General features: G+C 42.3%; 1 protein-coding gene across 1 annotated transcript in view; it reads left to right on the plus strand.

Moving 5' to 3' along the window:
* The window catches only part of DHX15 (DEAH-box helicase 15), a 44,477-nt gene extending 18,854 nt beyond the window's left edge, over positions 1–25,623 (plus strand). Inside the window, exons 6-14 of the mRNA XM_058192643.1 lie at positions 5,023–5,190; positions 10,168–10,254; positions 12,442–12,591; positions 13,516–13,624; positions 16,590–16,781; positions 20,099–20,221; positions 20,931–21,121; positions 22,452–22,621; positions 25,032–25,623. Of these exons, the coding sequence (XP_058048626.1) occupies positions 5,023–5,190; positions 10,168–10,254; positions 12,442–12,591; positions 13,516–13,624; positions 16,590–16,781; positions 20,099–20,221; positions 20,931–21,121; positions 22,452–22,621; positions 25,032–25,149 (1,308 nt within the window). The 3' untranslated portion in view covers positions 25,150–25,623. The remainder of the gene's footprint in view (positions 1–5,022; positions 5,191–10,167; positions 10,255–12,441; positions 12,592–13,515; positions 13,625–16,589; positions 16,782–20,098; positions 20,222–20,930; positions 21,122–22,451; positions 22,622–25,031) is intronic.
* The last annotated feature ends 397 nt before the right edge of the window (positions 25,624–26,020 follow it).

Genomic DNA, 26,020 nt, shown 5'->3' on the forward strand with positions numbered 1-26,020 from the left:
CATAAACTCTTTCCCTCAAGACGACGCTATAGGGCATTGCAGGCTAAAACAATTAGACGGTTTTTTTCCTCTGTGCCATCCCTCTGTGAACATTGAACTAGAATAGAATAGAATAGAATTTATTGGCCAAGTGTGATTGGACACACAAGGAATTTGTCTTGGTGCATCTGCTCTCAGTGTACATAAAAGAAAAGATACTTTCATCAAGGTACAACATTTACAACACAATTGATGGTCAATATAGAATAGAATAGAATTTTATTGGCCAAGTATGATTGGACACACAAGGAATTTGTCTTGGTGCATATGCTCTCAGTGTACATAAGAGAAAAGATATGTTCATCAAGGTACAACATTTACAACACAATTGATGATCAATATATCAATATAAATCATAAGGATTGCCAGCAACAAGTTATAGTCATACAGTCATAAGTGGAAAGAGATGGGTGATGGGAACTATGAAACGATTAATAGTAGTGCAGATTCAGTAAATAGTCTGACAGTGTTGAGGGAATTCTTTGTTTAGCAGAGTGATGGCCTTCGGGGAAAAACTGTTCTTGTGTCTAGTTGTTCTGGTGTGCAGTGCTCTATAGCGTCGTTTTGAGGGTAGGAGTTGAAACAGTTTATGTCCAGGATGCGAGGGATCTGCAAATATTTTCACGGCCCTCTTCTTGATTCGTGTAGTATACAGGTCCTCAATGGAAGGCAGGTTGGTAGCAATTATTTTTTCTGCAGTTCTAATTATCCTCTGAAGTCTGTGTTTTCTCATTTCCCCCCCTCATCCTCTCATCTTTCTTACTACCTTCTCCTATTGGTTTCTTACGATTTATCCGTTGTTGGCTCGCAACTTACGATAAATGAGTGTAACTATGATTTATGACCTATCACTTTGCTGTTTGTATATACACTGTGAGCTACTGCACCGGGAGACAAATTCCTTATGTGTTCTATCACACTCGGACAATCAAGAGTTCTATTCTGTAAAGAATTCTCTTCTATTAACCGTTATTATTAAAACTTCTGTCATCAAAGATAGAAGGGAATCTGCTCAAGGAACTTCCATTGTAGCTCCATATAAATATCACTTTAAGATAATTATTTGAAGAGGAGAGAGGACAGCAACGTAGCCATTTTTCATGGAAAAGAGAAGCTTTGAGGCCAAGCAGATTTTGTAGGTCAATTCCCTTTGGCTGACTTATCATTGGAGTTACGCATTGGTCCTTTAAAGATAAGTCATCAAAGAAAATATATTTTAACTGAGGTTAATAGAAAGTAGAATAGAATAGAACAGAACAGAACAGATATTGGAATGAAGAATGGAATGGAATGGAATGGAATGGAATGGAATAGAATAGAATAGAATAGAATAGAATAGAATAGAATAGAATAGAATAGAATAGAATAGAATAGAATAACAGAGTTGGAAGGGACCTTGGAGGTCTTCTAGTCCAACCCACTGCTCAGGCAGGAAACCCGACACCACTTTAGACAAATGGTTGTCCAATCTCTTCTTAAAAACTTCCAGTGTTGGAGCATCCACAGCTTCTGGAGGCAGAAGTTGAAGAAGATGGCCACCATTTAGATGGGCTTATAAGGAGGCTGGGATTTTGGAAGAAGTTATCTGTATGCCTTAAATACAACTTCGTAGGAAACTCTCAACCTGGCAGGGAACAAACGAGGCAAACACAAGTAAACCACAATTGCGGCACAACTGTGAGCTGAATCCCTATTAACAGGCCCAGCCTCAGAACGAAGTGAGATGGCATTTAGCAAGTCCATGTAAAGTCAGCCCTGGGAGCGTCTGCTTATCACCGGTGCGCCCCACCCCCCCAATCACTCAGCGGCCACACATCCGGCTCTGTCACCTCAGCAGGTCAGGATCCGGTCAGCCCAAATAGTCCTGCAGCCTTCTTCAGCAGTGCTCCGAGCCAGCATCAAGCAAATTAGCCCCGGTTGCAAGGAGCCGCCCGACTCAGCGCCGGCAGCATCAGCTGTGAGTTGGAGGCCCGGCGGCACATGGAATCAGCTGGGAGGCGCAGGAGGCTTCCGTCATGGCCCAGGCTCGTTCACGGCATGTTCATGGGTGGTGAAATGCCGCACCCGTCGCCGCTTCGTTCGCCACTGCTCCTGTCGCCCGAACTGCTGCCGCTGTTGTGGTCCATCAACAGCCTATGGAGCTGGCAATGGAGTCGGATAGCGATGAGGCTGAGGTGGGGCCAGGGCCATTGGGGAGTGAGGTACGGACTCCGGAGCCTCCAGAGGCTGAGAGTAGTGAGGCAGAGGAACAAGAGGAGCCTGTTCCTCATGCACGCAGGAGAAGAGCTGCCAGAAGGCAAGAGCAGCTCAAGCAAAGAGGACGACTCGGGAGTAGGGCCAAGAGATGATTGGCCCCTCCCATAAGGCTTAAAAGACCAGCAACGGTGTTTGGGCTCTTTGTTGGAAAACAATGTTGGTAGCTTCGTATTCTGCTTTGTCTACGTCTTGCATTTATTGTTGTGACTTCTGAACATTTGCCAAGAAAGGCCTTTGGCAGTTTGGATTTTGACCAAGGTTTGCGATAGGACTGAGGAATTTGTGTTGGGAGGAATTTGTTTTAATTTGAGTTGAAACTACGCTGGGACTGAAGTAATTCTCAGCTGTTCGAATAAAGTTTGCTTGTTTTTTCACGGACTGAGTTTCCTATGACCTACTTGGGCCTGAGTCACAATAGCAGCCCTTGCCGTTGTGCTCCCCCCAGGTATGGCGAGCCCGTGGTCTGGGCTCGACAGAAATAGTGCAAAGGCTTTGGTGTCTTAGGCTGTGTGTGTGCGCGAGGCTTCTGACTGGCCCTGGTTGGTGTGACCAAGAATTATGACATGAAAAGGCTTTTGATTAGATGAAGTTTTTCTCTTTGGTGATAATAATAGTATTCGCAGCATAGGAGGAATTTAGGTTTCATTTTTGTCGAAGATTAGTCCCATCCTTGAGTTCTGAAGCAAGGCTTGGTGCCTGAGCTAAGTGCTTCAATTCCATCCTGGGTGATTGACAGCGATAAAATCGGCTGGTTCGCTAAAACGTATACTGGGATTAGGCTGGCGTTCTGTGTGTTTATACTGCATATCTTTAAATACAGAAAATGAATGTTTCCTGTATTAAAATTCCAAAAGTTGCATGAAGTGCTGCTCTTGGTTTGTCAACAAAATATTCTTCTATTGTCATAGTGATGGATTAGTTTATTAAAAAACAGCCCTCATCTGTTATTGTTTAGTGATTTATAAAATTCTGCTGTTGAGAATCTTAGTTCACGTTTTTACAGAATCATCTGTTGTAGTGGTGGGTTTGATGCAAGGAAGGGAAGGGTTTTGTTTTTTTCCAGTTTTCAAAAAGAGATTGGAGAGGAAGTTGTCCGGAATGGTATAGGGTCCCCTGCTCAAGCAGAGGGTTGGGCTAGCAGACCTCCAAGGCCCCTTCCAACTCTGTTATTCTGTGATTCTGTAAGGATCTCCTGCTTGAGCAAGGAATTGGACTAGAAGATCTTCAAGGTCCCTTCCAGCCCTAGTATTCTGTGGTCCTGATTCCTTTTTTCTCCAGCGTAGTTGGTTTTCTAAAGTTTGAATGCTTGGTCCCTTGCCAGCTACAAGCAGAATACGTGAGAGATTGGCTGTGGGCATGCTTGGAGTGCACAAAACACCTTGAGGCCAGACGGATGTACAGCACCTGTACAATTTCAAATATTGCTACGTGTAGGTTTGCTAGCGTTGCTTTCTGCCGCTGGCACACTGGCTGGAAAGAGACACACACAGAGCGAGGAAATTCAGCTAAGCAAAATAGCTGCCCTCCATTCTCCTTTGGGAACGACGCCTTCAGGTGACTTCAGGTGTTCCCAGAGAAACAAACCACTCAAGTCCATCAGGGTTGCTAAGCAGCTGGAAGAGCTGAGTGACTCTTCTAGAGTTGCTTTGGTGGCTCGTGTGAAGTTACAACTAGGCATCAGCTAACATCAGCAGTTCCTTATTTACTTCCTTACTCCTTCCCTCCCTCCCTCCCTCCCTCCCTCTCCTTCCTTCCTTCCCTCCTTCCTTCCTCTCTCCTCCCTCCCCTCTTTTTTCCCTTCTTTTTTCCTTCCTTCCTTCCTTCCTTCCTTCCTTCCTTCCTTCCTTCCTTCCTTCCTTCCTTCCTTCCTTCCTTCCTTCTCTCTCTCTCTCCTCCCTCCCTCCCTCAGTATTGTCATAAGTTTCGAGACAATTCTGTATAGGGACTGCTTCACAGTTCTTACCTCTAACCTTTATTTTTGTCTAATATAGATCTGTTCCTACTGCTGTTCGCCTAATTCATCCATTTAATGTGGATTATTTGGAAATAGTACAAGAACTCTTGTTACTAGGTGAAACTACTTGTTGAAATTGTTTCTTGGGCTTCTTAAGAATAATTTTAAGAGGCAAGTGTTTTGAGATTCAGATTAGTTGGCGCACTCCACTTGGAAAGATGGATAATATTTTCCCGTGAAACTCAAAATGCCTGCTATGTGTCCTCTTGATTTAGATAGGGAGAGGCCTTCTTTTTGGAACAACTCTGTTTATACTGGGAAGGTGCATGTTCTCATTAGGTACAATAAAGCAAATTTCCCCTATAATTGCATTAGTGATACGTGACATTAAAGCTTAATTGGCTTATTTAAAATATCGTGCACATTAATTTCCTTCAGATTGTGAAAATTGAAAAGGTCACGGGTGCAGTTTCATATTCCTGGGTGAGAGATTTCAATTTTAGTACAATTTGTAGAGAATTAATTAGGAAATATGACTAAAAGAAAAAAGGCATTGAATACAAATAAGGCGGTTACGTTCCCTGATATAAGAACAGGAACCCCTTGGACTGTTGGAAATCCCATTGGAAATTCAACCAGTGTACAAAGACGTTCTTGAAGCATCCTGTTTCGCATAAGGACTGCTTTTTTAAAAAAATAATAATAATTGTACAGCAATTAATTTTTATTTTATTTTATTTTTTAATAACGTTTTCATGGACTTTCCTGTGTAGGAGATAGATGAAGCCTGCAAGAGGATAAAGCGTGAAATTGATGATCTGGGCCCTGAGGTCGGTGACATTAAGATCATTCCGTTGTATTCCACGCTTCCCCCTCAACAACAGCAGAGGATTTTTGAGCCCCCACCTCCCAAAAAGCCCAACGGTGCCATAGGAAGAAAGGTAAGTTCACGAAAGCTTTGTTTTTCCATCCCTGGTTTTTAGCGCTGCGCTTCCATAAGACTTGGCAATAAAAATGCATAAAATGCGCTGTAAGATAGTTTCCTTCTTCACCTAGGTCCCAGAAGTGTGTGTTTTTTTTTCCAAGAGGCAACTGCGCTTCCTTGTTTTTTCTTTCAAGACGTTTCGCTTCTCATCCAAGAAGCTTCTTCAGCTCTGACTGGATAGTGGAGAATGGAAGGATTTATACCCCTTGCAGACAGTTGGTCATTTGCATCCTTTTAGAGAGTCATTGAGGCCACTTGGAGGTTTTATCTGTGTCTTCGGGGTCACCTAAGTAGTGCAAATTGGGTGTGGAGCCTTCCTGAAACTGCTGAAAGTATCTGTTCTGTTTCCCTCCCCCCAATACTCACAGCAAAGAGTCAGTCAGAGGCCTTCTTTTCTCCTTTTATTTATATATATAAATGTCCTGGCCACGTCTACCCACGGGCCTGCCAAGTTTCTGGAGATAACGAGGAAATTATAGATAAGGCCAGCATTACTCACGAATATATTCTTCCCTCCATTGATACAGTTTGCCCGTGCAAATTCATTGCTTTGTCCAAGACAAAAAACCAGGAAGTCCCGCCTCCTATTTATAGTCTCTGCAGATGTCACTGCATGACAATTATGACTTGGCTTTATCCCAACGCTGCTTCTGCTGCGCGCGCCGGTCACGCCTGCGCAGTCTTGCATCACTCCAAAACTGTTCTTGGGGCGTTGCCAAATCAGAAGAAGGCTCGGGAGAATCAGGCCTTGCCGGCCCCTCCTCCTCCCTTTGGGTGGGTGCCAGGGAGGGAGAGGGCCCAAGAGAAGCAGGGCTTGCCAGGTCTTCTCCCTCACTTTCTGAATCATCCGAGTCCAGGAGTCTGGGTCCAGGAACTTGGGTCACAACAGTATCTGTGTTGTAAACCAGAGATAGACAGATGGTATCCCTCCCCTTCTGTTGAGAGAGGGCTGTTCAATTTTGACATAGATGCCCTCTTTGATCCCGCTTCCAAACCAGCGGTCTTCTCTCCAAAATGTGGACGTTGCTGTCTTTATAAGGGTGGCCTTTGTAGACCGCTGATGGGTTTGTTCTCCTGTGTTGCGCCATCCGTTTGTCGAGTGGTGGTTTCGTTTCCCCAACGTACAGTTCTGCACGCACGTCTCCCTGCCTTGTACTGTGTTGCTGTACAGCCATGACCTGGATGACTGAGAATCTCCATAGACATTCTGGGCAGGGTTTATTCTTTAGCTATAACCCGCTGCGTGTGCGCAGTGCGGGGGGAGGGGGTGCGTTATACTGATGAGACGGTGTTCTGAGAGAGTACATTGCTTTTTGCATCTAGGGAAATAAGCCCCTGTTACGTCAATGGATGGTTGGGCCTATGTTTGAAGTTGACAAAGCTAGGGCAGTAGTAAGTGATTATATTACCCTCTTATGAACTCGTGGCAGTTTCCCGTTTTTTCCCTCCAATTAGAAACGCTGGCGCTGTTCGGTTCAGCATACGAACATTGGAGATTTCTAACGTAATAATGAACGCTTGTTGTCTTGGATGCCTTGTTGCTTTTCTGGAAAACACGAAGGGTGTGTTTGTTGTTTTCTTGCGATTGCGGATGCTTTAGCAAGTGCTTGCAAAATATAAGCAACTGACCTACCGTCCTCATGAATCCGCTAATGACCTAGCTTCCTCCTAATAGGAAGAAAATAATCCCCCAAAAAGCTTTATTCTTTATTCTCGTAAGCTAGGCGTTCTTTCCGCCAGATAACAATTCCAGAGGGCTCCCACCCTCTGGAACGAACTTCCCCCGGGTTTACGCCAAATACCTGACCTTCGGACATTCCGTCGCGAACTGAAGACACATCTTTTTATTCGCGCGGGGCTGGCTTAAATTGATTTTAATAAATTTTTAAATTCTTAGAAATTAATTTTAAATGGGGTTTTTTAGCTTATTATATATTTTACTTCTCAGGCCAATTTTAAAATAAGTTTTTTAACTGCATTTTAAATTTGTATATTGTACCGTCTGTTTTATTCTTGCCTGTACACCGCCCTGAGTCCTTCGGGAGAAGGGCGGTATAGAAATCAAATAAATAAATAAATAAATAAAATAAATTGCGCTTGGCGCACAGAACCCCGAGTTTGTGTTGGGCTGTTTTGCAGCGTATCAAATTTAAGGTGTTTGCAGGTCTCCATTACGGGGGAAATTGGGTTAGATTAGATCAGAAGTGAAGCCGGGCTGCCTCTTGGTTTCGGAGGAGTGAATCATTTAATGCCATGCCCGTACAGCATCGCTCAAGGGGAGCCCAGTGGTTACAAGCCAGGCTTAAAAGTCTTTACATTGTCTAGCCCTGAAGTTGGGAAGCAAGAGGTTTCCCATCAGCCACGCTTGACTGGCAATTTCAAGGTTGTTTGTTGAAACGCAGGTCTCACGGGACAACCTTAAAAATACTCCTAAAGTGCAGCTGGATTGGAATATCTTCTTTCCCCACAGGATTTACATTGAGATTTTCGATGCTGTAGGTTGAGTTTTTGGATACGATCTGGGAACCTTGTAAGAATCTAGAACCACCACAGAGTTTGCACTGAATTTTAGAATTAAAATACTATGACCGTGGATTGTTAAAAGAGTCTGGTCAGTTTTATGGATGTCTTTTGACTTGCTGGGCACCTACAGAGCAGGACCAAAACTGAGGTCAGAAGTGTTGGGCCGACTTGGACTCATGCAGTCTTCCAAAGGAGGGGTCTTCAACCTTGGCAACTTTTAAGACTTGTGGAGCAAAGCTGGCTGAGGAATTCTGGGAGTTGAAGTCCGCAAGTCTTAAAGTTGCCAAGGTTGGAGACCCCTGTTCCAAAATGTGTCACAGATTGGATTGGCAACAAACAGAACTTCAGTGCCCACAGTTATAATTAGAGTTCCAATACGTGTGATGTGAGTCTTGCCCCATGTTACGTCCTTTTTTTCCCCATGGTTGTTAAGTGAATCAACTGCAGTTGTTAAGTTGTGAAGTGAATTGACTGATCACACGACCCCAGGACACGTCATAAATATGACCCAGCTAGCAAGCATCCCAAATGTTGATCACGCGACCATGGGAATGCTGCAGCAGTCACAAGTGTGAGAAACAGTCTCTCCCCCTCCTCTCCCCCAGTGCTGTTGTAACTTTGAACAGTCCCCAAATGTCACTTTTGTAAGTCGAGGAGTATCGGATGCCTTTGTCAGACTTGTATCCTGCCGCAGTGCCAAAAATTGGCAGCTCACAAAAAATAAGCCTACAAGAACGTGAGAATGTTAAGACGGTTCATATGAAATCGTGGATTATATGAGAAAGAAAAATGGATTAGTAAACATTGTTATGCTTAAAAAATTGATGTTAATATGGAAGATAAGTATACTTTTTTTAACAACGATTGATAGTATCTCCCATATGTTTGTACGTTGATAGGATCGTAATGATTATGATGTTTAAATTGTAACACTTTCGTTACCTAGAAAAAACACACTGTTCAATTTAGAAATGGAATTTGTGATATTAAAAACAATGAAAAACAATAAAACGTAAAAGAACGTGAGGATATATAATACAATTAAAGTCCCCCCAAAACTTCATAGTGTCTGGTGCCCCAAATCCTGTCCGATGGAAGAGCGGCTGCTTAGGTGACACCATCTAACCCTGTTTTGATCTCTGCTGCTGAGTTTTGGACAGGAGACATCCCAGCGGTTAGACAACATCCTGACCAGAGTTTAATATCAAAACTTAACAGCTTTCAAGCATAAACCAGAGGAGTTGGGTCTCTTGTCCCCATGTAGATTTCTTCCTTCTAAATTACTCTTTCATGGTATCCATAATTCAAGAAAATTGGGTCACCATTTTAGCTGAACAAGAACAGACAAAGCCACGTACAGGTAGCCCTTGACTCACAGTGATTCATTTAGCGACCGTTCAAAATTAGAACGGCGCTGAAAAAAGGGACTTACGACTGCTGCAAGCATCCCACGTGATCAAAATCCACACACTTGGCACTTGACTCACATTTACGGCGGTTGAGTGTCCTGAGGTCCTGTGGGCACCTTTTGCGACCTTCGGACAAGCCAGATTCACTTAATGACGGTGCCACTAATTTTAACAACTCCACAGATTCGCTTAACGGCTGTGGCAGGAACGGTGGTTAAATGGGGCAAAAACTCACTTAACAAATGTCTTACTTGGCAACACAGATTTCGGGCTTATTGTGGTCATACGTCGAGGACTACCTGTCCTTAATCATGCTTTCTTTGAGTACGTTTCCTTCCATGTGATATTCGACCTAAGTAATAGTCATGCATTTCACAGTATCCTGAGTTCTAAGTAGAAATATGAAGTATTTTGAATGTGGCACGATCAGTGCTGGAATATCTAGTTAGTATGGGAAAACATTGCAAGATTTCTCTTTAATCTGCTCTTTGGTTATTCCACTGTTGTTGTTGTTTCTGCCTCATCTGATGGCCCTGCTAAGCATGGAAATTGCACCTAACTAGACACAAGAACAGTTTTTTCCCCGAAGGCCATCCCTCTGCTAAACAAATAATTCCCTCAACACTGTCAAACTGTTCACTAAATCTGCACTACTATTAATCTTCTCATCGTTCCCATCAACCATCTCCTTCAACTGTAGCTTTGTTCTTGTATCCTTACGATTTATATCGATTGTTTCCTAGTGTGAGTTGATTGCTTATTTGTTCCCTATGACTATCGTTAAGTGTTGTACCTTAGGATTCTTGATGAATGAATCTTTTATTTTATGTACACTGAGAGCCTATGCACCGAAGACAAATTCCTTGTGTGTCCAATCACACTTGGCCAATAAAGAATTCTATTCTATTCTGTTCTTCCATAAAGTCATTTTTATATGCTAGCAATATTTAACGTTTTTGTGTAATGCGGGCAGCAGAAAACTCTCCGGTATTTTTTGACAGGTTGTTGTATCAACTAATATTGCCGAGACATCATTGACAATAGATGGTGTTGTTTTCGTCATTGATCCTGGCTTTGCGAAACAAAAGGTAAACAAAGATTTATCTATCTATCTATCTATCTATCTATCTATCTATCTATCTATCTATCCATCCATCCATCCATCCATCCATCCATCCATCCATCCATCCATCCATCCATCCATCCACACACCCCTCTTACCTGATCCACGCCCCCTTTAAGATGATGTAAATTTTCCATTCTGTTTGTATTGTTGATTAATGGATTTATTATCTGGACCAATGGATACATTATTCGGATCTATGAAAGAAACAAAGTGTTTATTTCGCAAACGTATATAAAAACTCTATTGATTCAATATGCAGTATTAAAACACGTTTAATACAATGGGGAATACAGGACACAAAGCAGGTGGACCGCAAGTACCAGAGCAATACGATTGTGAGTTAAATGCTGCCAAATTTTTTAAAAAGGGTTTTAGCATAGACTTACACTGTTAGTAGTGCAAGCTTAATCTTTAGAGTAGGGGCCTCCAACCTTGGCAACTTTAAGACTTGTGGACTTCAACTCCCAGAATCCCTCAGCCAGCAAAGCTGGCTGAGGAATTCTGGGAGTTGAAGTCCACAAGTCTTAAAGTTTTTTTTTTTTAATTTGAATTTATATCCCGCCCTTCTCCGAAGACTCAGGGCGGCTTACATTGTGTTAAGCAATAGTCTTCATCCATTTGTATATTATATACAAAGTCAACTTTTTATTGCCCCCAACAATCTGGGTCCTTATTTTACCTACCTTATAAAGGATGGAAGGCTGAGTCAACCTTGGGCCTGGTGGGACTTGAACTTGCAGTAATTGCAAGCGGCTGTGGTAATAACAGACTGCTTAGTCTGTTGAGCCACCAGAGGCTCAACAGACTAAGTTTGTTGCCAGTTGCCAAGGTTGGAGACCCCTGCTTTAGAGGGATGGAGTTGCCGCAACAGAATCACCCCTTGGATGTGACACAGTCAGAAAGCTTCCATTGTCTTAACTGATGTGCTGACCAAGGGTGGCAAACGTTCCTTCATGCGATTCCTTTTGCCTTTCTGTGTTCAAAACAACTTGTCAGCACCTCCAGGTTGCCTGCCGTTCCTTCACGTGGTCATCCGTGGCAGATAAAAAAACACGGCAGCCGCGCAGATGCGAAATTTCCATCTGCCTACGGTTCAGATTGGTCCATGAGAAACTGGATGGTGAACGATGCTGGAATTGGTCTGATCCTAGAGTCCCACCACCAAGGATTAACTGGGGTGGGGGGAATCTGATTGAGACCTCCCACTTTCAGTCTAAACCGTTGGAAGGAAAAACTCAAGAACACCCCATAAGCTGTAGCTTAAAGAGACTGATAAAATAAGATCTTTTTTTTTTTTTTTAAGATGAGGCTCAAGCCATATTTAGAGGGGGAAACAAACGAAGGGCCCTCGGAGCTCTCTGAGCTTGCTTGTTTTCTTGCAGAAGTTTCATTACCCTAATTAGGTAACATCTTCAGTACTATTCTGATGATATTACCTAGTTAGTGTCATAGTGACTAGCACTGATGTTTCCTAGTTGGGTAATGAAACTTCTGCAAGAAAACAAGCAAGCTCAGAGAGCACCGAGGATCCCACAGTCCTCGCTCCTCCCCTCCCCTCCCCCTGCCCCTCCCCCTCCCTAAAATCCCACCCCCTTCTACCACTGATGCTGTTACCTAGCTGGGTCGTGAAACGTCTGCAAGAAAGCCACCCAGCTCAGAGAGCACCAAGGACCCCTCCCATATCTAGGTAGAAATACAAATGTCTACATTGGCCCACCCGGGAAAGGCAGTTCAGATTAAGACGGCCTCCCACAACCAGAACGGCCAACAATGCCGCAACCCCACAGTCATTGTCCTCCTCCTCCTCTTCCTCCTCCTCCTCCTCCCACTGATGATGTTCCCTAGTTGGGTTATGAAATGTCTGCAGGAAAACCACCAAGCTCAGAGAGCACCAAGGACCCCCCACAGTCCTTTTCCTCCTCCTCCTCCTCCATTCCACAAACCTCACCTCTTACTAGCACTGATGATGTTCCCTAGTTGGGTCATGAAATGTCTGCAGGAAAACAGCCAAGCTCAGAGAGCACCAAGTACCCCTCATATGTCAACCCTGAGCTACAAATACTCACCTTTAAGGGGGAAAAAAATACCCCTTAGTGTGAACTTCTATTTATTTATTTATTATTTAAATTCGACCCTTCTGACCCAATAGGTCTACAATCCGCGAATCAGGGTGGAATCTCTGTTGGTGACCGCGATCAGCAAAGCTTCCGCTCAGCAGAGAGCCGGCCGCGCAGGTCGTACTCGGCCCGGGAAATGCTTCCGGCTATACACAGAGAAGGCCTACAAAACCGAGATGCAGGTTCGTGAAGTGGCAGTTCATTAGCTTTGGATCATAAGTGACGGTGGGGGCCGAATTTGGGTCCGTGGAACTACAGGTAGCCCTCAACTTACAGGAGTTCATTTAGTGACGGTTCAAAGTCACAAGACCATTTTTCACACTGATGACCATTGCAGCATCCCTCCGGTCACGTGATTTGTATTTGGATGCTTGGCCACTGACTCCTATTTACGACCGCTGCAGTGTCTCGGGGTCACGTGATCCCCTTTGGTGTCCTTCTGACACGCTCAATCAACGGGGAAGCCAGATTCGCTTAAGAACCGAGTTACTAGTTTCAACACCTGCAGTGATTCACTTAGCTGTGGCAAGTGAGACGTAAGATGGGGCAAACCTCACTTAACAAACGTGGTGAGAAAAGTCGTAAAACAGGACAAAACTCCCTTAACCAATTTCTCCCTTAACAAACAAATAAATTTTAAAATAAATGTGGTCGTAAGTTGAAGACTGCCTGTATATTTTCATCACCAGCCGTCATAATTTATTTTCTTGGCTAGGAAACCGCGTGACCCAATAAAAGAGTGAGCGGTTTAATATTCTGGATTTTAATATTCTTATTCATGCACCGTGTTTGCCTCTCTGTTATCAGAAAGGTTTATTTGCTTTCACTCCATTTTTTTATGGCAATGGTTTGCTTTCATCCTTCGTTCAAAATTGCATAATTCCGAACAATTGTAGATATAAACATGTTGGCATTAAAATGGCTGCTACTGTTATCCAGCAAGGTAGCAGTTTTCAGGAAATAGCTACTATTAAACATGAAACAGGCTTTTACAATTCCGTTTGGGTTAACTGCCTCCTATTAGGGCTGTACTTTTTAATCAAAAAAATACCAAAACGGAGACTGAATTAAGTCCTTCTAAATATATATCAAATATTCGTTTTCAGGACAATACCTATCCTGAGATTCTGAGGTCCAACTTGGGTTCTGTGGTCTTACAGCTGAAGAAACTTGGCATAGATGATTTAGTTCACTTCGATTTTATGGACCCACCAGGTATATTTTTAAGAATCCCTAAAATTACATTTGTGGACAAAAGCGTTAGCAAGATACATTTTTCCTTTTCTTATCGTGAGGTTAAATTAATGTGTGTTCCCTGAATGTGAACATAACCAAATTCACTGTAGTGTAAAAAAGGCCATCAGTCAGTGCCAAAAAAGTACACTTTATTATTTAAAAAAAAACCACACCCTTACCTGCTATGCACTTTGTGTGCAGAGCTCTTTGAGAGCAAAGTATGTTAAACACATTGAACAGTTGCTGCAAGAATAACAGCCATATATTTAATATGAAATAACTGTAACGGGTCATCAACCAGTACGGGTCATAAGACACTTCAACAAAACAGTTGGGTTTGTTTATTAGATGTGGATTTAATTTTTGAATTGAATTTGAAACTGCAGGAAAAGGTTAGATCCAACAAGGGCTAGTTTTCATAGACTAAGTCAGGGGTGTCCAGTCTTGGCAACTTTAAGACTTGTGGACTTGAACTCCCAGAATTCTGGGAGTTGAAGTCCACAGGTCTTAAAAGTTGCCAAGGTTGGAGACCTCTGCACTCAGTTGTATGGATGAAAGTCCTTTTTCTCATGACTCTGTCTGTAAAAAAATAACTGAAGACATTTAAGTCTGGGGCATACAATATTTTGCATTTTTTTCCTAGCAGCCTTCCCCAGCGTAATGGCTTCTGACTAGAAATTTGGGGAAATCTGGGTAGATTGTCAGAATGCAACTGGAGAGTCTCTTGGTTTATCTTAATACGCTCTGTGCCAGAACATCTTTTGCTCAGTTACTTTTATCTTGTAGCCAGGAAAATTGATTAAGGTCAGAGTTATAAAACTACAGGGATTTTTTTTTGGCAGTAAATTTTCAAACACGTTGAATAAATCCATAGGTTTACAACAGATTTACTGTACTGTGGGCGAAAAGATGCCTAGAGGGGAAAATAAATAAATAAAATGAAGGCGTCTATCCAAGTCTTTGGACATGGTTTTATGTCAAATTGCCAAACCTATAGACGATTAGCCATGTTTTTTTCCTCCCAAGCTCTTCATTTTTTAAAAAAATGGAAATTTGTGTGCTTTAGTTGCCCAGACAGAGTTGCAGATTTGACCTCGTCTCTTCCACTGCCAAAAATTCAGCCAGGCAGGGGTGGAGATGATTTCATTTTCCTGTACTTCACTGCCCATAGGGAGGAATGAAAACACTTTTAACGGGGTTACACATGGAGTAAATTTTGGAGTAGGCCCAAAGCAGTGGTGAAGCCCAATTTTTTTTACAACCGGTTCTGTGGGCGTGGCTTGGTGGGCGTGGCAAGGGAAGGATACTACAAAATCCCCATTCCCTCCCCACTCTGGAGCCAGCGAGAGGTGGCATTTGCCGGTTCTCCGAACTGCTCAAAATTCCCGCTACCGGTTCTCCAGAGAACCTGCTGGATTTCACCCCTGGCCCAAAGGCAAAGAGCTAAAACGGCAGGAATTCAGCAAGAGGGGGAGACTAGGTCAGCCGACAGAGACATCGACGCATCTCCATGTGCACCCAAAGGGTATACAGGTAGTCCTCGACCTACAACAGTTCACTTAGTGACCGTTTGAAATTATAGCGGCAGTTTGAAAAAAAGGGACTTAACAATAGTTTTTCACACTTGATGACCGTCGCAGCATTTTTTTTACGGTCACATGATCAAAACTCAGACGCTTAGCAGCTGGCTTATATTTATGGCGGTCGCAGTGTTCCCGGGGTCACGTGACCCTCCTTTTGCGACTTCCTGACGAGCTCAAATCAACAGGGAAGCCAGATTTGCTTAACAACCGGGTTACTAGTTTCAACACCTGCAGTGATTCACCTAGCTGGGGCAAGTGAGGTCGTAAGATGGGGCAAAGCTCACTTGGCAAACGTCTCGCCTAACAACGGAAGCTTTGGGCTCAGTTGCGGTCGTATGTCGAGGACTACCTGCATTTCCCTCAAGGAGTGGATCCCAGAGTCAGCAAGCAGTGGCAACTGAAACCTGAAAGCAAAGAAGAGAATAGCCTGAAATAATGAGCATATTTTGTATAAAATAGAAGAAAAACGACAATGATGAAAAGCAAACGGGTATCTAGGACTCCTGTAATAATGCCTTGCCATCATTTAATTTGGATGGTGACCAATACATTCAAAGTAATAGTTCCCAGGGCTTTTAAACCTATTTCAGTGGTGTTCACTATAATATTTTAAAAATAATTAGAATGTTGAGAAGTCTGCCCTAACCCAGGAAAACGTCTTCATCTCAGATATAGCAGAATAAACAGTTTTTTTATTTACAACCTGGAAGAAATCTCCAAGGTGCTTTTTCCAGAGGCAACGGGACTTTCTTGTTTTCTCTTTGAAGACCTTTTGCTTCTCACCCAAGAAGCTTCCTCAGCTCTGACTGGATGGTAGGGAATGGAAGGATTGATACTCCTTGCAGACAAGCTGGTCATTTGCATCCTTTTTAGAGAGCCGTTGAGGCCACTTGGAGGTTTAATTGTGTCTTCAGGGTCTAAATGGCCTCAACGACCTTCTAAAAAAGGTTGCAAAGGACCAGCTGTCTGCAAGGAATATAAATCCTTCCGTTCTCCACCATCCAGTCAGAACTGAAGAAGCTTCTTGGATGAGAAGCGAAACGTCTCCAAAGTACAACCAGAAAGTCCAGTTGCCTCTTGGGAAAAAAAAAAATCACCTTTAGGGCACCTCTGACCCGGATGACTGAGAATCTCCATAGACATTAAGCTGGAAGAACTCTGGGAAACCTGTCAGTCTGCGGCCAACTCCCTGGGATTGTATACTACGCCAAAGCCAACTTCCGTTCATTGCTACTTAATTCTGAATTAATTTGCGCGCCATTCGTTTTGCATTTCGGCAGCTCGGGACTGGCATTTGCTCACCAGCGATCTTGTTTGTTTGTTTGTTTGTTTGTCCGTGTGTGTGTGTGTGTGTTTTGCAGCTCCAGAAACCTTGATGAGAGCCTTAGAGCTTCTGAATTACTTAGCTGCTTTAAACGATGACGGAGACTTGACTGAACTCGGTTCCATGATGGCGGAATTTCCCCTTGACCCGCAGCTGGCTAAAATGGTTATTGCAAGTTGCGACTACAACTGTTCTAATGAGATTCTATCTATTACTGCCATGCTGTCAGGTAATAGCAGGGACAGAGATGCCAATCAAAACCCAGCTCTCCAATTAGGGGAAGCTTGTAATATTCCTGCAACAGGACTACTTACGGTCTTTTCTTTTTTAAAAAAAAAAAAAAGCTTGATTTGTGCCGATCAAACGTACTCTGTAGTAGGCTTCACAGTGGAGTAAAAAAATTGCGTAAAAAGAAATCAACGTTGAAGCTACAGAAGTCATTGTGTGTGGAAAAAGGGGAACCTAACTCGTCTCACGTCCAGAAAAAAATCCTTTTTACCCATTAAGGATTGCAAAAATCGTAGGAAAAACACTTCTTACTCCATATAAACTGTAGTTCTTAAGCCCGTTTCTTGCTATGTGAAAGTGAGCAATAGCAATAATAAGAACTGGCTTTGTTTTTCTGGTCCTGTAAATTTGCGATAGCCTGTTTCACGACTAGTGCATTATAAAGTTACGAAAGAGAATCCTCACAAAGTTATTACACAAAGTTGGAAACAAAAAACAGAAACAAACATTCATTGTTTAAAGGGAATGTTGGAAGGAAAGGCGGCAGCTTTAATATTATTATCACTGCATACTATTTTTTTTAAAAAAAAAGTAGAAGCCAATACGATTGAGGTGGGTGGGGTGGGGGAATTGGTTTGAACAATGTGTCTTTGGTTATCATGGATGGTTTTTCCTAGCTAGCAGTGCCCAATGGGTTCCTAGAGCCTGACCATGTGAATTTTAATTTTTAAAAACACATATATATGCCGTGCACTGCTTTGAAAGCTGGGTTCCCAGGGAAGCTGCTACTTCAGATATATCAGCCCTAAAGACCGGAGAGTCAACGTATGGTTACTTATGGCCGAAACCTTTTAATTGTCCCTTTCTGGAGAAAACCAGTCCGATACCAGGAAAAGCCAGGAAAGAAATGATATGCTTAAAGCCTCCTTAACTAATTAAATATCAATTAAATATTTTTGTGGGACATTGGGGATATTACCAGTTAAGGAGTGCCAGAGGGGGGATATATTTTTTGGGGGGGGTGTCTCAAAATGTGCACGTTCGTGATAGAGCGTAAGATAAGGTAAAGGGTTGTGTTTTTTTGGGGTGAGACAACCCATCACATTACTGTAGGGTATTCTTCCTTTTTTTTTTTCCTCTTAAAAACTAACTACAATGTTTATTGCCGAATTTTGACACTTCAGACTCAGAGCAGCTGGGCAGGGCAGAATCTCATTTCTCTTTGAGTAAATTGTCGCCTTATTTGCGGAGGTGGTGGTAGGTTGATACCTGCCTTTTCACGCCATCCTACTGATAGGAACTGAATTCTTAAACGAAGTGGCTGTGTGTTATTCCCTCTAATTGCATATGTGAGTATTTTGACTTTAAAAAAAAAAAAAAAAAAAAAACACCTTCTCAGTAAACTGCAGAATGTTTATACGCACGTAACGATGAATTTATGGTTCTTCAAACTGAGAAAATTGTGTGGTCACTTTCTCCGTGGACATAGTTGAAGAACAGTTGTCTCTACACTGGTTTCCAAAAAGTGCTACTGATGTCTCCCCCTCTCTCCCCACAAACACACACACCCCCCAGTAAACACAATCAGATTGAACCAAAAGAATATGAGAGCCATCTAATAACAGGTTCAGAATACCACCTTCCCAGAAGTAATGCATTAAATTGAGACCTTCACTGTGGGAAGAGCTGAGATGGCAATCTTGAAACACTCTCAGGCCAAAACAATAAGGAAAAAAAGGGAAGGAGAAGCAGTAATTTGCTGACCAAAACTGTCTAAATTGAAACAATCCCATTTCCACCCCCTAAATTTAAGAGCTTCCACTAAATGGTAATAACAAATTAGTGCTGCTCTTCATTATTCAATTTGCAGTATAAACTTGACTATAGATGTACTTAGGTAGTTTTTGTGCTTCAATATTTCTTGACATAGTGTAAGCCGCCCTGAGTCTTCAGAGAAGGGCGGGATATAAATGCAAATTAAAAAAATATATTGATGGTTTTCGGTAGCCTTAGTTCCACACAGTTTCAATATGTTTTCAGTTTCTGGATGTTGACTTCAATGGGGTTGGTTTTTTTTTGCAGAAACTTTTCTCTTGACACTTCCACTTCTTGATTAAAAAAAAAAGTGCTATAAGCAGTAGGCCTTTTGGAATATTGCTGTTGGCATATTGGCAAGTTGTTCATAGTCTTCGATTTCTGTACTTATTTTTCAGCCTTTTCCCAGCGTTCCTAAAAGGCCAATCTAGAAATTGTGCAAATGATTAACATTTGAGACAAAACGTCAGTGGAAATGTTTGAATTTGGGTTCGGATCAAGATCAAAATTTCAAGGCATTTGAGGGACAGTGTTTGTTTGTTTTTAAAAACCTGTCCACTTCTATCCATGGTGATTAATTGTATTTAAACACCTACATAAAACCAGTGGGGAATTTTACAGGATCTCTACCGAAACGATCCAGCTTTTCCTACGTAAAAGTCATTTAAAAAAGAAAGAAAGAAACAGACTTTCAAAGTTTTGAATGAATTGGTTTGTGGGATATTGACCTACTCTATAAACAATGAAAGTATGGTTCATGTACCTTCCTCATCCCATCTAGGGGATGAGATAAAAGAGAAGGCTCTGTTTAAAGCGATTGAGCCTCGTCTCAGTCCACAAATACATTTGTTAACCTCTGACAAAGCTGTTGGGCGTCTGCCTCCCACCACTGCCGCTGTGATCCGGGCCCAACCTCTTATTCACCCGTACTTTTGTCCACAAGTGCTGATAGCGATGCTTGCTGCCGGCGACGGAGCTATAATCCAATGCCTTAACCCTTTTGTCAGTAGAGGGGATGCTGGCCTAAACGTTTTTAATGGGCTCATTTTCTCGAACGCCCTCTTTTTCTCCCTGCCCCCCCACCCGAGGTTCCTCTTGACCCATGGATTGTTCCCGTGGGAGATGCTTGGTCTCCACAGCGCACGGCAGAGCTATCAGCATTCGGTTCCTCGCCGTGGTCACACCCACTCTTCCAGGTTGATGGCCTTCAGGATAGACTTATATTTTTTTATTATTATTTTTATTTTTTTCCCGTTTCGGATGCCTACTTCTAGTCCAAATAATCAGGCCTTCTGTAGCTTTGAAAACCCCTCTTGTCTTGCAGATGTGGTTAGGTGTTGATGTCCCAAATCAAGGTAGTAGGCAGCACAAGATGCAGTTGGAGGCCATCCTGCCCTGCCCTATGCTCTGTGAACTGACCTAGCTAGGCCTTGTACCTCTGTCTGTGAATGCGTGACTCATCGATATGGGCGTTTGTGTTGGGCCCATACCAACCTTGTTTAGTCCCACAGTGTTTTGTTCGCCCCACGGAAGCCAAGAAAGCCGCAGACGAGGCCAAGATGAGATTCGCCCACATAGACGGAGATCATTTGACGTTGCTGAATGTCTACCACGCTTTCAAACAGAGTGAGTAGAAGCAGAGGGAACCTGTTCTCGCCTCGCCTTCCAGAGCTTTGGAAAATAAGTTGACCCCCCCTCTTCTTTTTGGCAGCCCCTCAAATACTGAAAAGCTGCTATCATGTCACCTTCTTTTCTCTAGACCCTAGAAATAATTCAGTCTGATTAAATAAATAGTTATATATTGCTGAATGGATTTTGCATTTGTACGGAATAAAATACTGATTAGTCACCAAAGGAAACGAGGTTCTATAGATTCTTGATATTCTTATAAGAACATTGTTGGTGGGAGGAATTGATCCCGGCTCTGTGAAGGCAAACAGAACCCCCTGATATTAGTTGGCTAAGCCTTGTGGGACTTTACAGAATGCATAAGGCAGATTTTATTTTATATACCAGCCCATAATCATTTCCTTTGGTTTACTTGATTCTCCCTCATTGCTTCCTATTGTCCCGGCTTCCTTCAAAAAGAAAAAGAAAAGAAATTAAACAATTCGAGCTTTGTTTGCTTGGTGCGGCAGCAAATGTCGCTTTTTATTTTTACTTTAAAAAAAAAAAAAACATATCGCACTGAAGAGATCGTAATTCAAGAGTTTAATTGGTTGACTTGATTTGGCCATCCGGCTGGTTTTCTGATTGTGGTATTTGTTTTAATTTGGTATAAAATGCTCAGTTTTAGATGATTCATGCCTTTTTTTTTTTTTTTTAAACGTTGCAGATCATGAATCGGTTCAGTGGTGCTATGACAACTTCATTAACTACAGGTCCTTGATGTCAGCGGACAACGTACGCCAACAGCTGTCACGAATCATGGACAGGTTTAATTTGCCGCGTAGAAGCACTGACTTCACAAGCAGGGACTATTACATCAATATACGAAAAGCGTTGGTTACCGGTTACTTCATGCAGGTATGTCCCCAAAATAAAGGAAGGAGGTCGCTATATAATTTTCTGTTTCTTAAATCTTTTGTTGCTGTTAAATACAGTGTAAGTTAGTGCCAGTTTTACCGTGTAAGTTAATCTTGCTGATTTCAGGGTGGAAAGCAGAAATGGGTCTTGCCCTATCTCATTGTTTCCTCCTGAAGAGATACCTCAGAATACAAACTGTGAAGAATTGGAGACGTCTTGAATTTGTAGCTCTGCTAGCTTTTGTTAGTCCCCTTAATGAAATCTTTTCTGATACGCATATGCTACCTACCTCTGTTTATTTATTTATTCAGCTTGCAGGGCTGCCCAGCTCACAGCACCGCGTTGGACGGCTTGCATACCATTTTGGAAGTTATCATAGCTCCAAACCTTGACAAGCGAGGACTCTTGTCCAGGGGTGTCAAATTTGATTTCATTGAGGGCGGCATCAGGGTTGTGTTTGACCTGGAGGGGCTAGGCATGGTGTGCATGGCCAGCTTGATGTCACACGTGTCCGGGGGGGGGGGGGTTACTTGTGGTGGCCAAGTGCTAACGCAGAACCTCCCTCACTCATTATAATCTTCCTCCCTCCCTCCCCTCTTCCTTCTCCTTCCTTCTTCCTTCTCCTCTTTCCTTATTTTTCCTTCTTTGCTCTCTTCCCATCTTCCCATCTTTTTCTTGGTCTTTCCTCGTTCTCCTTTCCTGTCCCTTCTTGCATGCTCAACTGCAAAAGGGGAAACATTTCTTGTTTTGTTTTTAGTTTGTTTTGATAGCCCTGTGCCAGTGAAAACAGAGCTCCGTTTTCACTTTCAGAGGCACCGCGCGGGCAGTCCGGATGCAGCCCGCGGCCGTTGAGTTTGACACCCCTGCCCTAGTCAATATGCCTCAACAGATTTAGTATTCTTGCCTAGCTCCATGGGATCACCCAGGTCTTCAGTTCCTCATCAAAGACCGATGGGTTGGAGGCATCTACATTTTAGAAAAGGAGAGCAAGAGAAGGCCCTGGACCTGATCAGATATTTGATTGAAATATTTGATTTGTAAGAAAACAGCTGTCCGTGTCAGGAATTAAATTCAAACCGTGTAAAATTGAAAATCTTTGCAGTCCAGTGAGGGTTAGAGACACAACAAGGGATACTTACGCATCGTAGTGTCCTGCTTGAGTGGGGGGGGGGGAACCCACATTCTCAGAATTTGGTTTTTCATTCCTGCTGACAGATTTCCTACCACCAGGGACTACTAGGAGCAGAGAAATCGTTTGAAAGCCCAAGCGTGACCGCTCTTAATGCGTTCCTTGGCTTGGGGAGAGTGACCTCTCGTCTCGTTCTCCTAGGTGGCACATTTGGAGCGGACGGGACATTACCTGACAGTGAAGGATAACCAGGTGGTGCAGCTGCATCCTTCAACAGTTCTCGATCACAAACCAGAATGGGTGCTTTACAATGAATTCGTTCTTACCACAAAGAACTACATCCGCACTTGTACAGACATCAAGCCAGAATGGTAAGCCTGTTTTGTCTTCAAAGCTGGTTTGTTGGCTTTTGTTGTTTTTTTAAAAAACACAATCCTCAGTTGACATGGAAGTGCCTACATGCGGGGCAAAAGTTGTTGGCCTTTTTGTTTTCTAAGCACTAAAAGCTACGTTCTATTTAAAACTCTAGGAGACTTGGAACAGGGATTAAATTTGCCTGAATCGCCGTTGTTTTTCCTTTCGATTCAAACACGTGGCATTTTGGATGAAGCCCACTGGGGAAGACGGATCGCCTGAATAGCCGTAAAGAGAAATTGGGCTCCGTCTCTCCATAAGCGGAGAGAATAAATTTAAAACACCAGCTGTTATTAATAGCAGAGTTTTTAAAGAGTGCTGTTTTCAGTAGCGTTTGGGCTCTTTTGTGAAGCCTGAAACGGGATTTTAAGAAGCAGAAGGATTCAGGCTGAAGTCTAAAACGAGGGATCGCAACCGAAAATGTATTGTCTTCTTAGATAATAATCGTATTTTGTTATTTGGAGCACGGAAGCAGATGGCTCAAAGATTTTATGGGCATTTTCCTCCATAGCTACCAATTTCCCAATCTTGTCTGATTTTTTCTTCCTTTATTTTGAATGCTTTTAGGATTATTTTTTTTTAAAAAATACATGAAATACATGCCACCAAGCAGCATTTTGTAATTCTGCCGTTATCTGCAAGAATACCTCTACGCAGACATGGAACGTGGGCTCATTTTCTAGCTAATGTGCCCGCTTTTGCACATTCCTTCATGGCAGCCATTTTGTGGCAGCACCCACAGCAGGCACTCAGAATTCCAAACACAAGCCCAAAAGTTCGGCTGTTCCTGATTAACTTGGCTTTCTTCGGGTCATCTAAAAAATATTCTTGCTAACTTTCTTTAGACGAGAAATATCTTAGTAGCTTCTTTCTTCTACTTAGCACCGAAGAGTTTGGGGTTAGCGGTGGGGATTTGAGGCTTCCCCCACAACTTTGTCTTCGTGTCTTGTCTGGTTTTCCTTCACCTCTGAACTGTGCAAATCATTGTTTACTTCTAGGGAAGAATTTAAAATGAAAATCCTGGAATTTATAATTTAAGGGTGAATTTCAGTTAGGTTCCAAAGGAGAAATACTGGGTATATTAGATTATTAACTTACAGGGGGCAAGTCCTTCATTTACAACAGTTTGTTTAGTGATCATTCAGTTACGATGTCACTTAAAAAAAGTGACTTATGACCATTGTTCACACTTACGACCATTGCAGCATCCCCACAGTCATGTGATCGAAATCTAGGCCCTTGGCAACTGACTCATATTTATGACGGTTGCAATGTCTCAGGTGTGTGTGTCACCACAGGGATTCACTTAGCAACAGTGGCAAGAACAGTTAAGTGAGGCAAACTCACTTAACAAAGGTTTCAACTTAGCAAACATAAATTTTGGGCTCAATTGTGACCGTAACTCGAGGACTACCTATATACAACAGAGATAACCTAGTAAATTTTGGGAGTCTATAGCAATGCTTTTTGAATTCTTCGGCTTTGGGTGGGATAGTAGAAACACAATATCAACACAATATCAGTAGAAAGTTGTTTTCCTACAGTACTGGTATATAATATAACTGGGGGGAAATAAAAGAGGGGGAAGGAGTATTTGTTTCTGTAAAGGCCATTTGATAATCTATGAAATCTAAACTCTAGCACCTGAGGGCAGGACAAGAAGCAATGGATGGAAAACAATCCAGGAGAGAATCAACCTAGAACCAAGGAGAAATTTCCTGACAGTTAGAACAATTAACTAGTGGAACTGCTTGCCTCTAGAAGTTGTAAATGCTCCAACACTGGAGGTTTTTAAGAAGAGATTGGGCAAACATTTGTCCAGAACGATATAGGGTATCCTGCTCGGGGAGTGGGAGGCCCCTTCCAGCTCTGTTACGACCATTGATTAACCTACCTACCTACCTTTAATTCATGAGCAGCAACCAACGGTAGCATATTTGCCATAGGACCTCATTTGCTTCTGCTTCTATCTGCTCTTTTACCGTTCACCGTGTATATAAGAAAGCGCCTTTTCATGACTACTAATATTGCACCAAAATATTTGGCAAGTGAATTAGTCAAAAGTTCTTTGAAATCCCAGCTAGAATTTTGAACTCGTTGGATTCCTCTAAATCATCCTTTTATTTTGTATGTTTGTTTTGTTATTTTGTATTCTGTATGAATCATTAACCCTTTGGTTTAACTTCCCTGTGTAACGTATAAAAAAATGTAGCGTCTTTGCGTTACGCAGGAGGAATCAAAACTCCCTGGATTACCTGGTTACCCTTTACTATGAGACGTTGCTACTACGAGCCGAGCCGTTGCTATTGGCTGTGTCACATTCGACTGTTCTGTGTACGTGACAAGACTCTTCCCTTTCTTTGGCAGGTTGGTGAAAATTGCTCCCCAATATTATGACATGAGCAACTTCCCACAATGCGAAGCAAAGAGGCAGCTGGACCGCATCATCGCCAAACTCCAGTCCAAGGAATACTCGCAATACTGATCATTTGCCTTTTTTTTTTTTTTTGGGGGAGTCGAACTTGCTCAGAGAAACAGCTGAAAACGACAAATGGAGTTTCCTCAGTTCCAGGTTGTGCTCTTTTTGCCTTTTTAATTTTCCTTTACAGTAAATATTCCATTTTGATTTCATACATTTTAAAAAAAAATGTACGCCTCTTTTTATTGTGTTCACACTGTAACTCATAACGACGAGGGGCAAATGCTGATCAATGTTTTGCAGTTTTATTAAAAAGTAGTTTTCTCTCTCTCTATAACAATGTTGTAAGCATTTCTTTAGAAATGGTTGGGGAAAAAAATGCTTCTGAAATGTGATTTATCGACCATGGCATGCATGATCGTTGTAATTGTTGACATTCCTTTTAGAAGTTGTGAAATGTTACAACGTGCTTATGTAGACGCGACCTTCAGCTTCACTACAGAAGTGTACTGACTTCAATAAAGTCTATTTATACTAAAATCTTGGCAGTTGATTGCTTCTGCTCCCGTAATCGAGAAGGCTAAGTTAACCTGATGTCTTAATTGGATTGCTAACAGCATTTCTGCTTATTTGTTCAGATGTTTGGATAATGTTGGGTAAAAAATTAGACCAGCATGGCAAATTAATGCATATTCAGGACTGTCTTATAGGCATCGCATCACAATTATTTGAAAAAGAATAGATTCCCATCTTCATGTATATTGAATGGAGAAACCTTCTACAGCTGAGAAAATACATGTTTTAAATCCATTGTAAGTTACGGTACTTTTATTTTAGCTCTCATTACGGAACGCTCTACCTGGTGTTTAATTGAACAATTTAAACCAGGGGTCTCCAACCTTGGTGATAAAGCAATAAAGTGATAAAGCTTTACTGG

The sequence above is a fragment of the Ahaetulla prasina genome, chromosome 8 (genome assembly GCF_028640845.1).
Source record: "Ahaetulla prasina isolate Xishuangbanna chromosome 8, ASM2864084v1, whole genome shotgun sequence".
NCBI classification, from domain to species: Eukaryota; Metazoa; Chordata; class Lepidosauria; order Squamata; family Colubridae; genus Ahaetulla; species Ahaetulla prasina.